The sequence below is a fragment of the Emydura macquarii genome, unplaced genomic scaffold (assembly GCF_026122565.2).
Source record: "Emydura macquarii macquarii isolate MOO-44397 ecotype Brisbane River unplaced genomic scaffold, CSIRO-AGI_Emac_v2 contig_1253, whole genome shotgun sequence".
In the NCBI taxonomy this organism is placed as follows: domain Eukaryota; kingdom Metazoa; phylum Chordata; order Testudines; family Chelidae; genus Emydura; species Emydura macquarii.
In genome coordinates this window covers 25,809,085-25,825,494 of record NW_027131390.1, presented here as the reverse complement: position 1 = coordinate 25,825,494, position 16,410 = coordinate 25,809,085, and the positions used below count along the sequence as shown (strand labels likewise).

General features: G+C 37.1%; 1 protein-coding gene across 1 annotated transcript in view; it reads right to left on the bottom strand.

The window, feature by feature from the left end:
• Positions 1–16,410, bottom strand: part of LOC137153984 (connector enhancer of kinase suppressor of ras 2-like) — a 474,493-nt gene that overhangs the window by 62,819 nt on the left and 395,264 nt on the right. Inside the window, exon 19 of the mRNA XM_067549753.1 lies at positions 831–990. Coding sequence (XP_067405854.1) covers positions 831–990 — 160 coding nt within the window. The remainder of the gene's footprint in view (positions 1–830; positions 991–16,410) is intronic.

Here is a 16,410-nt window from a genome sequence, read left to right as displayed (position 1 = left end):
AAAACCCAGTTTTGAGCTGGAATGAGAGGAATTGAAATAGGAGATAATTAATGATGCTTATAAAATTGCCAACTTATTAAAACACAAGCACACACTAAAATGACAGTAATTAGATCAGACCATGTGGAACAGTACGGATGTTAGTTTAAGAAACGGATGGAAAACATTATATATTTTGCCCATTTTATTATGCACCTTTATCTACACAAAATTTCTGCTTCTGTTAAAGTAGCTTTAGGTGTTAGCATGAAATGAAACATCATCATGAATGGTGATTTAAAAATGACATGCTGCAAACTCCAGACTAAAATCACAACAACAGAACATCCGTGTTTTTAAAAATAAGTCTCCATGCCTCAAATCAACTGCTCTCCTGAATCAGATTTTCATATTTGGTTTAATTTTTAGAATGTAGGGATGAATTCATCCCAGGTGTAACTCAACTGACATTCATGGTTAAATTTCCCCATACTGTTGATAACCAGGTTTGCTGTCATCTCACCAGTTTTGTTCACCTAATTAATAACAAATGTGGAAAAGTAGTACTGTTTATTGCAGACACTTGTAGTTCTTAAAGAATGCCATGTAGCTTTTGTGCTATTTTATTGTGCTAGACTCACACATAGCTGATTGAAGAGTTCAAAAGAATCATTGCAGCTGAATTTTTTTCCTATCCATATACAGGTATCACAGGCTCATGTCCAATCAGAAATTTAGTAAACTCTGCATAGTTAACTACTAATTGGTAAAAATTAACTTCCTATATTTAAAAAGTAACAAAATTTAATTTTGGCCGTTTTTTCTTTCTTTCAAGCATAGCATATACTTACATTCTGGTTTGTGTACCAGTATAGTGAAGAATCCTTCAAAATAAACCAGTATTTTTTCCATTTCTGTGTAAAGTATCCTTTGGCATCTTTTTTCTTCCACAGCCAGCCCTCACAGTCTCCATGGCCCAAGTCTTTGCAAGAAATCCTCCTCCTGCTCCCACTAGTCAGAGAGCTCCCTGCAAACAGAAGATAATGTCAGAGACTGAGGGATCCTATTGCTATAAAAATAAATACAACAACTTTATTTTTAAAACTAGAGATGAGCCAAAACAGGAACCTCTAAATTGAAACACTTCATATTTCAGGGATAAGTGTGATTTTCAGATTATAATTCTTGAATCCAGACATGTCCCATGATTTTGATTTCAGGATAGATGCAAAGATGGAAGAGGCCTGGTCTGTAATTCTGGTTTGGATTGAATAAAGTTTTATCCGATTATTCAATCTCAAAAGAGTTCTGCCATATGAGGCCAAAATCTCATGAGAATTGTTTGTGATATTTTGGCATCATCAAATTCAAACTAAAAACTTTGTCCTGATTTGACCTTTAACACAGTAGAATAAATTTAATCTGGATCCAGATCCAAACACTGCTTTCTCAGCTCATTTTTAGCTCTCAATTTTAGTAGTCCTAAAATACATCAAATTCTGGTAAGGAAGTTTATTTTCAAGAAAAAGTGAGTGTCATCATTAAGGTTAAGAGTCTGTCATGGGTATTTTTAGTAAAAGTCAGGGAAAGGTTATGGGCAATAAACAAAAATTCAAGGAAGCCCACAACCTGTTTTTTACTAAAAATACCCTGCAGGAGGAGCAGAAAACAGAACTGCTGGTCTTGTAGCTGCTCCAGCCCCACTACTCCTGTGGCAAGGGCTGACTGCTGCTGCTCCAATTCCAAGGGGGCTGACCCAACCTGGGCCACTGTTCCAACTGACTGGTGGCCGGTCAGCTGTTGGGTGGCCCGGGGCTGCCAGCTGCTCCAGCCCTGTCCCAGAATTCACGGAGGTCCTGGAAAGTCATGGAATCCATGACTGAATCATATCCTCAATCATCATTCCATAAGAATTATGGAATAGTGTATACCCACAGTACTTGTACTCTGAATTTAATTCATCAACAATATTTTAGCTTTACTGAACTCTGTTTAAATGCACTGTAACAGGAAAATATCTTATTTTCATTACTTCACCACATCCTAATTGATAACTGAAATGTCACTGTCTTCCAGATATCACTATCAAATATAATTTTTTCTTAATAGTGTATCATTTTTCCTTAAAAGCCTATGGCAAAGTTAATTGAAACATTAGACACTTTACAGTGAAAAATCAAGTTTACATTACCACATAAATTATATTTGTCCTACAGCTGTGAAGCAGTGCCAGAAGGTTAGATCACATTAAATTACTATCCTTTCCTTGATAGTATTCTACAGATCTTAACATTTTTTTCTTTTCTAAATAAGATACTGCATCCTGATCAGCTTTAGAAATACTAAGAATGTATTGACTGAATAAAGAAGTCTTTAGGCAGTGAGTTAAAATTGCAAAGAGAATAAAAAGGCCAGTGGTGCATGTACTATATATAAATTACACTGGATTACTTTTAAATTCCCTAAATACATTATAGAATGATAAAATAAGTGCCTTTTTATTTTAGAACTTTTTATCAAAAGTTTGTTTTCTTGATATTCTGAAATAGTTGATGGATAAAGAGGTAAGAAATGGCATAATATATATATGGCACTAACTTTCTCCCATTGAAGTCAAAGGAAGTTTTAACACTGACTTTAATGGGATCATTAAAGTACAGTTCACTTGAGAATTTATTAGCTAAAATGTAGACACACATATATGATATCTAGAAATACATGAATTAGGTCTGATCCTGAAATTGGATCTTTGCAGGTGACCCACACATCTCCACTGCCATAACAGGGCCTTCTTTTTCTAAATTCTGAATATTTATTAACTTAAATGGTTTACCTTTGGACCATTTTTTGGTTTTTACCCTCAGGGAGGCGTAGTGGAAAGACTATAAGCAGAGGGAAAAAAATATGGATGAGTACCAGTGCACGCAATATTAAACCATGTCATTATGTTGATATACAGTAATCTCATCATTACTTATTGTTTGTGCCTATGATCTTTCTATCTCTGTCATTTCAAGTATGATCAGATTAAAAATATTGTTACTATATTAACACAAATTACAGTTATTAGGCAGCAACAAAATGGTAGTAATAATTGGAGGTACCTTTGGTTTTATTTTGTTTTTTTCCTCCAATTAAAATAAAACAAACACCAAACAAAAGCAGAACAATTCAATGTTAATTTAATAAACTAACATCTGTATTTTCACAGAGGGACCTGGCGGTATATTCAGCCACATACCTCCCCATAAAGTCAACTGGAGCTCTGTGGCTGAATCCTTATGCAGTAGTGAGGAGACAATTTCATAGGTTTCACAGGCATTATAGAATATAACAGAAATTCACATATTCATTCATTTTAAGAATAAATTAAGCAGTTACATGCAACTAATCAAATAAAGAAGAAATTTCTGTCCCAAATCTTGTAAAGTTAATATGTGATTTTAGCCTCTGTTTAATGCCATATTAATGGGAACTCATATACAAGTCATCTAAGTATAGCCATGCATATGACTTTGCTGTAGCAATGAAATGACACCCAAAATTTAATAATACAGCATCATTTTATTCTTTAGAGAGTCAATAACTACCATTCTTTTGTGACTGCAGAATATACCATGAATTCTGAAAACAATGGAAAGTACATCATTCTTTATACTTTTAAAACGTAAGTATTATTTAACTGAGAATGGGGAAGTTTTTTATGCATGGGAATGGCATAGGAGAAAGATCAGACCAGCTTGAGGGAGAAGTGGACTGCTGGCGACTGAGACTGTAGTCACTGGCAGAGTGAAGGCAGGAGTTCATGGCATAGCAGATCACATACATAGAGCAGGGTCGCATTGTGAATGAAGGGCAGTCTTTTTCAGCCACCTGTTTTGTCCTGTTTGATATATAGATTGTGAGCTCTCTATGTCACGGACTGTTGTCTTTTTTTATTTGTCTGTATAGTGCTCAGCACTTTGGTGCCCTGATCCTTGACAGGGGATTCCTAGGTGCTATCATAATACAAATGAATAAAAAATAATATAATGTCTACATCCACCACAGAAACGTACACAGTATTTCAGATGTTTCTACCATATTAAACATGTATTTGTAACACTCTAGTAACTAGAAGAAGTTATTGTGGTTAAGCAGCAGGAAGCGGATCATAACCATAAGCAATAGATACTATAATGTAAGCAAATCAGAGTGCAGCATGCTGTACAGTTATTGAGCCTAACCGTATAGTGGTTATTTCCCCTTTTTGTACAATTCCTTATGCTGTGATTGCCTGTGAGGGGTTGATTTATCTCTGTAAGGATATTTCTCAATAAACAGTGTAGTATGTAAATCCCTTTCCTAGGTGACACTCCCTTCCCGTCAGCTGTGAAGGTATTTGCATAATCCCTCTGTGGTTATTTCTCAATGACCATACTGCACTGATCTTTGCTCTGATTGACTACTATAATCCCTCTCTCGCCAGATTGTTTCCTACTCTCAGGATTTTCAAGCTGATTATCAGCAAAAATGACACCACTTTAGCTTCTTATTTCCTTCACATGAAGCAGAAAACCCCCACTACCTATATGAAAAGGAGAAAAAACAAAGAAACCCACCACTTCCAAAAACCAAACCAAACAAAGAAACCCTGAGATGCAAAGAGAATGGGGCTGGGAAACTGTTTAAAGGGAAAACGTTTTCTAAATGTTTCAAAAAACCAAAACCCAATTCCCTTTTAATCATTACCCTCCCTCATGCTGCATCCTGCTCCCACTGAAGTCAGTGGTTCAGCAGAAGCAGCCTGGGGTCTTTTGTCTCATTTCTATTCTGATCTTACCCTACAGACCAGTAGGGCTCTTTTTGTTGCTTTAGTCAGTCCCTTCCTCCTAGTTCCATTTTGGAACAAAATGAAAACAAAATATACTGCAATCTGAGGGGTAAAGAGCCTCACTGAGACACAGAAAGAAAAGAGAGTGAGGAGAGGAAAAAAGACTGGATGGAGGCCAAAGGGAGAAAAGGGGAATAGTAGGAGGGAAAACTCAAATATCAGGATAATGACCATGATATGACTGCCTACACATGAGTAATATAATCAGTACAGTAGCCCAGCCCTTTTATTTATTTTGATATTAAATTTATTTCAGTGTGTCTCCACATTTTTATTTTCAATATGTTGTAGATTTTTGAATTGATAATGCCTTATTTCATCTCAGATGTTGTCATAGGTCTAGATGGACATTTTTGCAGATAGGAGGCAATCGGAGATTGTGAAAAAAGCACTTTAGATAGATATTTCTAACAACCAAGTGGAATACATGGGGCAGATACTACTTAAGTGCATTTGTTTCAGCCTGTATGCATATGCAGGCAGACATCAGTTTACACTCCATTCCTGTATTCAATGTAATCTCTGAAACCAATATGGGCTAAAAACATGTTTGTTTTTTTGTTGTTGTTCTTTAAAAAGAAAGTTTCGATTCTGGAGTTCAACTGTGTGGAAATTTTGGATTCTGCAGAAAATTCCGTAGTCATGGAATTGCAGAATACATGAAATCCTGAATAAAATACTAGATTATAATATGTGGGATGGCAACTTATTTTAGAATAACTGCTTACTATTTTATATGTTTTAGACCACAGTCAAAAGTTTAAGATAGTACTCTAAATTGAACTTATATTTTTATTTTCACACAACCAACTTAAATATACAAAACTGAGTATTCTTAATTTTGTTGCCAAAATAGTGGTTTTGGCTTGAAACTTTCTGTGCTGAAATTCAATTTTCATCAAATTCTTACTGTTCAGGTGTTTTCCCCTGAAAATAGACATTTATGACAGGAAAACTGATGGAACTCCAACTATATTGGCTTAGATTCCTTCTGTATTATAAAAATAGTATGAAGTGAGACTTGGGCATTCTGTGCTTTTTTAGGTTAGCAAGATCTTTCTGTTCAGGGAGGACATTCTGTAAAAGTAGCATTTTTCTGGATAAAAAGGCCAACAAATACCACTGCAAATAAACCCTGGTATGCTGTTCTATTCATTAGAAATTCCCCTGATGATGCAGCCTGAAATTAGAGACAAAAATATCTGAAAAGCTACTCAAGAGTGCAAAACTGTGTGCAGATACATCAGGTATTCTGAGTTAGCTCAGCACAAAGCAAAGATTAAGTAGTAAATCCCAACAAGATGGCATTATTAGCCTCTGACTATAGTTTGGGCCACAGAGGGAAGCTGCAAATATCAACCGCCCTTTGGTAGATATGAAATAAAAATAAGAACATAAAAAAATTCCTGCAGTTACAGAGAGGTAAATAATACAAATAAGTGCAACTATTTTTTACTTCTTTAAAAATTTACGATTTTATTTGTTAGTCAGGGGTTGTGTGTGCAGAGGCAATTGCAATTTAGTGGTTAGAGCAGAGGACTGGCATAAGGAGACCTGGGTTCGATTGATGATTCAAGCAATGACTAATTGTGTATGAGTCATTTTTCTGTGTGTCTCAATTTATCCATCTGTAAAATCAGAATAATGGTTGTTTTTGTAAAGGGCTTTGAGTTCTATCAGAGAAGGTGCTGTAATAAGTGTTTAGTCTAATTACTATTCATTGAGGAACATCCTTTTTCTGAGTAAGGGTTTGAACAGTGCAGCATAGATTATGTAATTTAGAATAATTCATTTTTAAAATATTTAACAAGGTTCATAATTTAAACACTGTGTAAGTATATCACATAATAGCAGCACCTGAAGATAGGAGTCTGAATGCTGGAGAGGCTTAAGCAAGGCATAATTTTAAATGACAGTGGTGGATGGGAGGGATTGTCTCAGCATCACCTTGGCCCTGCTTGTTGTCCCCTTACAATTCAGCCAGAAGAGACCTACAATATTTGGCAGCATGGGCACTTCCTGGCCCTGGATCTCTTGCAGGACTCAGCTATGCGGTACTTCTCTGAGGCCTGGTTCAGTGCACACCAGATCAAGTATCTACATGCAGCCAATGTCTATAACAATGCTTCAGAAGCACCTGTACACTAATGTGTGTCTAGAAAGTCTTGTAGTCTCTGAGTGATTCTCACCTTTCTAGACCTGCTCCTTTCTCTCTTTTCTTCAGGCCACTCTCCCAGTCAACAACAGATCAATGTCTGATATGCTGAACACAAAAAGAGTCAAACTCGGAGACTGACAAACCCCATAAATTTAACAGGTATGATGTCATCCAAAGACTTTGTATATTTTTTCCATCTGTTGGATGTGGGAACTGTATTTCAAGAATGTGGAGTGGTATGAAAGATTGAAGAGAGAAAAGCTAGCAGTACGTTGCTGTGTTGTAGGAGAAATATTGGAAACAAGGTCAGTGAATGTATGTTAAATGGGAAAAAGTGACAAAGAATTAAACATACAGGGATGCATTGTGGCTTTTATATATTTATTTTAAACTGGAGCAGTGAGGAGAGGAAGAGGTACTGTGCAACCAGACTGCCCCAGCATGCACACTCTCTGATGATGCTTCTTATGAATGGGGGTGCATCAGGAAGGACTAGGTTGCTCTCTTTAATGTACTGTCCCTCCTCCGTGAGCCATTACAGGTGACTGTGTCATGGCCCTTGCTTCTCTCTGTCCCATTTTCAAGATCATAGAACCATAGAATATTAGAGTTGGAAGGGACCTCAGAAGGTTCATCTAGTCCAACCCCCTGCTCAAAGCAGGACTAACCTCAGCTATATCATCCCAGCCAGGGCTTTGTCAAGCCTCAGCTTAAAAACCTCTAAAGATGAAGATTCCACCACCTCCTTAGGTAACCCATTCCAGTGCTTCACCACCCTCCTAGTGAAAAACTTTTTCCTAATGTCCAACCTAGTCCTCCCCAACTGCAACTTGAGACCGTTGCTCCTTGTTCTGTCATCTGCCACCACCGAGAAAAGCCCAGCCCTATCCTCCCTGGAACCCCCTTTCAGGTAGTTAAAGGCTGCTATCAGATTCCTCCTCATTCTTCTCTTTTGCAGACTAAACAAGCCCAGTTTCCTTAGTCTCTCCTCATAAGGCCTATGCTCCAGCCCCCTAATCATTTTTGTTGCCCTCTGCTGTACTCTCTCCAACCTGTCTACATCCTTATGGTAGTGGGGGGCCCAAAACTGGACACAATACTCTAAATGTGGCCTTAGCAATGTCGAATAGAGGGGAATAATCACTTCCCATGACCTGCTGGCAATGCTCCTCCTAATGCAGCCCAATATGCTATTAGCCTTCTTGACAACCAGGGCACAGTGCTGACTCATATCCAGCTTTTTATCCACTGTTACCCCCAGGTCCTTTTCTGCAGAACTGCTGCCTAGCTCGTCGGTCCCCAGTCTATAGCTGTGCATGGGATTCTTCCTTCCTAAGTGGAGGACTCTGCACTTTTCTTTGTTGAACCTCATTAGATTTCTTTTGGCCCAATCCAGAGTGTGCAATCCCCACTCCCCAGAGCGCTGGGAGTACAATGCTCTAGACAGCAAGGAATGAACCTGCAACCTTGTAGGTCTTCACTGCCAGCTTCGTGGCGATCGATTCAGTGGGATCGACTGAGCGGGTAGTGGAGACCTGTTCAATTGATCCCAGATGAGCTCTCTGGTCGACGCCAGTAATCCACCTCCCCAAAAGGAGTAAAGCTGTGTTGATAGGAGAACATCTTCCATTGATGCAGCACCATGAAGATACTGCGGCATGGCAATGTAAGTACGTCGACAGGAGATGTGCAAGTATGTTATGTAGCTTGTGTATCTCCCATCGACTGCCGGCAGCAGTGCCGGCCAGGCCTTAGTCTATAACCATGACCCTCTATCGCCTGAGTTAAAAAACCTAAGTCTGTTATCTCAAAGTCTATAGCAGATACACAAATCTGTAAGTGGTCTAGTCATTAGATTTGAGGGGGATAGAGATACACACTCTATAAGCATAGGTTGAAATGAATTTGTTAATTGATAAGTCATAACATCTAAAATAAATAAATTATATTTTCAGAACATTTTTAGAAATAGCTTTGACTGACTTTTTAAGGAATTGTAAGCAAACAGAAGAGGTTGAGAAGCAGAGTAGTAGGTCCTTAGAATGATCTAGAAAATGCCTATATCAAATTATTCATTATCCATTAAAAATCTCTAGATCTGATTCAACATAAAACAGGGTGAGAATACAAGCACAACAGATCAGAGAGAACAGAAAGGATTTGAAATTTTAAAAATCAATCAACCTCATTTTCCTTCTTTTGTGTGCTGAACAGCATATAAAATCACTTTGGTTAAAAGAAGAAAATAATTAAAAATAAATGGGCATAAGCAAATACACTGAGCAATGAATGCTTAATTTACTATTGGTAACTTGTTAAATTCTAGATTCAAATTTTAAGATGCAAAGGAACCAAATAATCCACTTTATGTAACACAGTGTAAGTAAACATTTAAAACTTGCAAAATGATTCACACAGTGGCTACCGGAACCAAGCAGAAAATGTGAGAACGTACTGTGGTTGTCAGCATTTATGACCTTCTTTCAAAACCACAGCATGAAGTGTGATGTTAAAAGAGCAGCACAAAACACGGGCAGACAATGTTCTGCATTCGTGAAGTTCCACCAGTGAGACAAACCTCAGCATAACCACACAGAGGAATATAATGTTGTTTAGCAGACACAAAACTACCTAACTGAAAAGCTGCACCTATGTTTAAATAATATTACAGAGATCAGTGATTTTGCTCAGTGCTGTACATAGCAGCAGGAATGGGCTTTTGGACTGGGAAGACAGAAAGAGAAAGAGAGAGAGTGCAACGGGTCAACCCATCATTCCCACCCATCTCAAACATGTTCCACATGGAACAGATTTTCTCCTAGAACATCACCTAAGAACATGTACTTCAAAGGGAGAGCTATAAATCACAGCAATTAGCTCTTATCCTGTATTTGTGTGCTGTCTCAGTCATTGGAATGGATATTTCATTAAGTGTACAAATACCTTGAGCACAGTTGTCACTGCGGATGGGAGCATCTACTGCGACTATATCAACAACAGCACAACTAGCTGGTGTAAATGGGGACAGGTCAGTACCGGTAAGTGGTGCTCCAGCATCTATCAAGGGCCAGGCACATGCTGAGAGAGAGTTCCATTTGGAGGAAGTTCAAGTGGCCTATTGGGTCCAGGAATCACAGTAACTACCTCTCATCACATATTTATCTGCCATCTCAGACAATAGAATAGGTGTTTCATGAAAGATCACTGTTTGCTCTATATGTAGATAGAAGAATTCATGTTCATTATGCTGGCCACTATGGAACTCATGCTTGCTGTATACAAAGGAGAAAAAATAACCAGGGTCATGTGGTCAGAACAATCTGGTGTGGAGACATGGGGAATAAGGATGTGTCCAATGGTCTGAGCAATGAAAAAGTAGGCTCTTTCTACATTTAAAATGGCAGAGCTATGGTGTGTCTTTCAGAATTACCCAAAGGAGTACATATTTATTGGAAGGGTGTTTCAAATCTCTTATTTAGACACAGGGCACACAGAAGGGCAGGAATTTGAGATCCACATACAAAATCGTGCATCTGATAATGCTGAAATGGTTACAAATAGTGAAAGTGAGGTTTGTGGATCCTCTGGACCCACTCTTAATTCCAATCTGAAGAGTATGTTGTTTGCCTTTGGGAACTAGTATACAAAATAACAAAAGTGACAAAATGGTAGAAAATGACAACGTACAGATATTTTCCATTATTTTAAATATCTTTAACAAATTGATACCATTTTATTATCACCAGCCTTTGAGAATCTTAAAACTTAATCCCACTTCCCCTATATATATAGCATGTGTGTGTGTGTCACTTGCAAATCTTTTAGAAAATATTGCTTTTTTATTTTCAAAATATATTTTCCTTGGGGGTAACCATTTGCAATTTTAATATTGTGACAAACCAAGACTAAGCACACCTAAATTTTAATTAAAAAAAAGGCTTGGAAAAGGCTTAATTAACAATGTGATTTTAATAGTGCAATGGATAGGACCCACCCTAGTTTTTATTAAGAAAACCAAAATCACAACAAACTAAAAACACTCCCCCTACAAACTACAATATGGGTGAAGGAGATTTAAAGGCTAATTTCCAGATTGATATTTAAAATAAGAGAAACAGCTTTAGGGCACCTCAGTACTTGAAAGATGGCAACAAACAAAGAAATTCATGGATATACAGCTAATATAGTTAAATGGCTAGATGAACTGAATTATCAGGAAAGATTTAAAAAAAACCTAAATGTGTATTGCTTAGCAAAACAGCGAATAAGGAGGAGATATGAAAATCTTTTACAAATATCTAAATAGTACAAACACCAAGAAAGAAGAAATATTGTTGAGGGAAATAATCCAAGGGTCAAATCCTGCTCCTTTTACTCATCTAAGTATTCCCACTCATGCCAATGGAATACTAGGATGAGTAAGAAGAATAGAATTTGGTTCCATAAGTAATGAGATGAAACTGGATTTCAGAGGAATGCAGATGACTTGGAGTCTTCCATATCTAATTTCTGTGATCCTGTTATTTACTTATACCTTATGGTCACATTTAGAATATACAGGAGAACCAGAGTTACAAACACCTTGGGAATGGAGATTGTTTTTAACTCTGAAATGTTTGTAACTCTGAACAAAATGTTATGGTTATTCTTTGAAGAGTTACAGCTGAACAATGACTTCATACAGCTTTGAACCTTTACTATGCAGAAGCTAAATGCTGCTTTCCCTTTATTTTTTTACTAGTTTATGTTTATCACAGTACTGTACTGTATTTGCTTTTTTTTTTTTTTTGGTCTCTGCTGCTGCCTGATTGCATATTTCCAGTTCCAAATAAGGTGTATTGTTGACCGGTCAGTTCGTAACTCTGAGGTTCTACTGTATATGGAATTATATTTACTAACACATGAATCACAGCCCCCTGTTCATACAGGCAATGCTGAAAGAAAGCTGGGAAAGGAAGATAGAAATCATCTGAATAAATACCACACTAGTATTATATTAGCTAATTTACATTTATACCACATTATTTATGATTATATTATCTTAGTTTCAGCAAATTCCTTTTCCACTAATCTAATTTCGCAATGAGCTGTCTCAAGTGACCGGGGCAGGATTTGAGCAGTTGGCATACTAATTAGACCCTATCTAAGTACTTTAGGACGTCTCTCTACAAAGTCAGTTTGCTAAACAATCTCATTTTCCACTGATGTGTCTCCAGAAACCCTGTAGTTCTTTCAACATTTTCAGATTCCCTCTACCCCTTTCATTGCCTTACTTTGTCCCTCCTGATCCTTTGCAGTATTTCCATATACTACAAACATCATCAACTTTTTTCCCTTTGCTACCCTCTTCATCTCTGTAAAATCTGCTATTATTCACCTTCTTCTTTAAAAGCATTTCCTCACAGTCTAACTTCTGCTATCTTTAATCTTCCATTTTCCAACAAAGCCTTCTCTCATCTCTTCTTTCACTTTGCATGCAAAAATATCTGTCCATAGCACAGAAATCATACTCCACAGCACGTATAGGCAAAGGGAACCACACTCATAGCTACTGTTCCAGCCCTCGCTCCAGTCCTGCCCTTTAGAATAAAGTCCACATCCTGTATCGGGGTTGTGGCCAGTGTTTCTTTACAGTAAAAGGTGGGGCCATATTTCTGTTCCACCCAGAGAGGGCTAAAGAGAGCGCAAGAAAAGAGAAGATGCTAAATAGTTATGCTCCAGCAGAGGCTAGAGTCTTCCATTCTAGTTAACAACAATTTAATGCAATACAGCTTAAAGGTGACCCCAAAGGGAAAAATATAGAGCTGTGTCCTGTTTTGCTTAATTTTGATACTCATAAAAGGCCTAAAAGGTTTTTTTCTGTTTTTTAAATTTTGCTTAATTCTTACATTTGTACTTTGAACCTTAGGTCCACTTCTTATTTTTAAACATTGTGTCTGTGAATTTCTTTGTTTTTAAAAATTATTTAAAACACAATGCATAAACACTAACTAAAAAAATCTATTGTGAATGAAGCTACATGACTATTAAAAAAAAAACCCAAAACTTTTAAGGCCAGGTTCACAAGAATTGTCTACTTCGTACCACTGTAGCAATATGAAGTTGCCATAAATTGGAGCAAAGCAGCCCATACTCTGGTGAATCTTGTCCTTAATTTACAACTGACTTATTGGTTTCCTTTTCCAAAATATTTTTAAAAAACCATTAAATTATTTCTTTAATACATAGGCTAACTTAGGAAATAAATTTCCAAGACACAAAACTGTACAATTTCACTTCTGAAATGTCAAGAAAATAGATATGATTAATTTTTTAAAATGTTGATTCTCTATGAAAGGTGAGACATAGATTGGCCAGCACAAAGCAATGAAACTGGTGAGAATGAGCTGAGGTAAGTGCAGAGTAAGGAGAATAGGGAGTAAACGGAAAAGTATGCGTTTCTGGTTACTGGAGATACCAGGAAGAAGGAAGGGAAAGAGGGTTTGGGGGGTATAGGAGAATGACTGAAGATATAGCAGGGGAAAGAAGATTTGGTGGCAATGTTGGGGATGGCATAAGGCCAGGGATATAAGTAGAATCTAGAGGAAGAGTGTCACATGAAGGATACTTGTATTGAGGGGATGTAGGCTGTGCCCATTGAAAAGCAAATCACAAAAAGCTATTTTCGTAAGGGTTTTGCAGGGAGTTACATGAAATGGGACACACAAAGGGATTCAATGGCCATGTAATTAGGTAGGACACAGTTTTAGTGTTCAGTTAGAAATGGCAGGGATGTCCTCTCTAGTGATATAATTCATTTGTGATGCTCACTTGTCTCTCAGATGTTCAGTTTGTTTTCCATTTTGTGCACTTAAATACTCAGGAAAGCATAAAAACATCTGCAAGTTTTTCAATACTTTATTATTACCATATTTCATATGCCCACAAGCATTTATTGTGGTAGAATATTTATATATATTCTAAACCAAAAGGAGGAAAAAAAGGATTATCAAACAACAGTTCTGATAGAAAAGTTTTCATTAAATCTAATTGTCCAATTGAAGGAAGAAGTTTGAAGTGACATATTAACTTATGTTTTTATAAACATATTAAATTTATGAAGAGTCTCCCCTTAAGAGCTTTGTTTACTTTTATTTGCATCTAATGGTAGAGGCAAGCAATGAACCCCTTCCATATAAATGACAATTATGAAGTAACTTGGATGGATCTTTTACAGCAGTGCTACAATCAAGTGTTCATTAGAGTTATGACTTTCTGGAGAACAAGTCTCTAGTCTCAGGAGCTCATTGCCACTTGTTACTGAAACTTGTAATAAAGAAACAAGTTGAAAAAAGCAGGCCACGGAGCTGCCAGAAAAATTTGAAGTGTTCCAATTGTAAGAGCTGACAGTGCAGCTGGGACTACAAGAACTATCCTTAATTTAGCATTTAGATATTTATGTAGTGTTCTCTCCCTTTGGTCATGAGGAAGCTGGGCCACAGTCTGTTGTGATGAATCACGTCATATGAGGATTTTCTGGCCTAACACTTCACTAATTAAAATAAATGTTCACAGCTGGTTGCGTCTGGATTTCTTTTATCATTGTAAACTAATTAAAATAACAAAAAATTGGTAACAAAAATGCAAGCATGTGGCAATTAAACTCGATACAAATTTTTTCCAGGATCTCCTTTTTCCCCATTTGTTCTATTACTTTTCTAGATACTATATTTTTTCCTAGTTCCCTGCCCACTCTTAATTACTTACATAATAAAACTACCTAAACGAGTGGCTGTTGCTATGTTGGTGGGAGACCATCTCCCGCCAACATAGCGCTGTCCACACTAACACTTATGCCGGCAAAACTTTTGTTGCTCAGTATGTGAAAAAAACATACCCCAACAGAACACGGCTACACATGCGCTCTTACAGCGGCACAACTGTACCTATATAGCTGTGCTGCTGTAAGTTTTAAGTGCAGGCTGGAAAGAGACTCATTGGACATCTTCACGTGAGAGGAGCCCAATATGATACCATCCAATATCAGGTAGGCAATTTCATTCATAGCTGTGAAAGCCAATCAGCACTAAAGCGTCTGAAAAATATGGAGCTGGTTCAAACTGATATAATCTGATATTCTGATTGGCTAATGAATATTCTTTTGAGGAATTTAAATTTTGTTTTGCAGAAAAGGTAGTACTCTTCCAGTTTCTTGTCTGGTGCATAAAGCATCAAAAACACGCTGGAGGCTCAGGCTTTACACAATATTTAAAATGGTTAGTTTAATGAGGGCTAATATGCCTAAATTCATGAGTGATTATCTCATTGGTTCTAGAGGCAAGAGTGCTTGAGTAAGGCCAGCAAAGACTTACACACGTGATTAACTTTATGCACTGTGAGCAGATATATAACAACACTCACTCAAATACACACTCATCGTATGAGCACGATTGCTGCCTAAGTTAGGAATTTCAGATAGTAGACTATCAATTATGTTTACATCTTACCAATATGGAGCAGCTTTAAACAGTTTCTGTCATGAACTAGAGACCAGGGGACAGATACTCAGATATAGCTCCTCAGCTTCACTGGAGACACACCAGTTTACACAGGGGGACCTGGCTCCAAAAGCTTGATTCTCTACAGTTTGGCACCTGTGATTGTGATATTTTATATCCATTACGGTCCTCACTTTGTATTGATGTAAATTACTATACAAGAGGCAAGGCAGTGGAGAATCAGGCCCAACATAGTTTAGATATTCCCCACTTTGGTTATCTATGTTAAATAGAGGATCAGAAAAAGATTTTCAGCTGAAGGTTAAATCCTAAAGTTCGTGTTGTATGCAATGTGTTGATGAGTGCATTTAAAAATAGAGTAGCTCCCCTTTTGAAGATCATTATAACGAACAACCAGCATTAGAGATGAAGGCCAATTCTAGGAACTTACATCCGGCCTCTTTACACAATTATTCTTACGGTCATCTGAAAGCATCCAAGTAGTAACTACAATTATAGCTGTTTGACTTATTCCCTTATTTTCTTACTGTTCCCAATCCATTAAAAGATATTTGTGAACCATGTTACATTGTTCAGGAAGACCTTCCTGTTTCTCCCTTAAATTATTTAGCCTGAAACTACCAAACAGTAGGTCCATCTGGCAGTATGATCATGTAGAGAGAATTAAAGATTTTTAAATAGTGGTGTGGAATTATCTAGAGTAACTATTTTTAGAGTCAGGCAATATATCACCTTCAGAAGATCATCCTTAAACTAAAGTTGCACAGACTAATAGTAACATTACACAGGGATTTTTGTGTATGTATATGTGTGTGTATATCTACATGCATCTGTTTCTGCAAATTATCACCAGTTCTATATACCAGGTAGCACAGAAATTCTTGGAAATGACGTTATCTTTC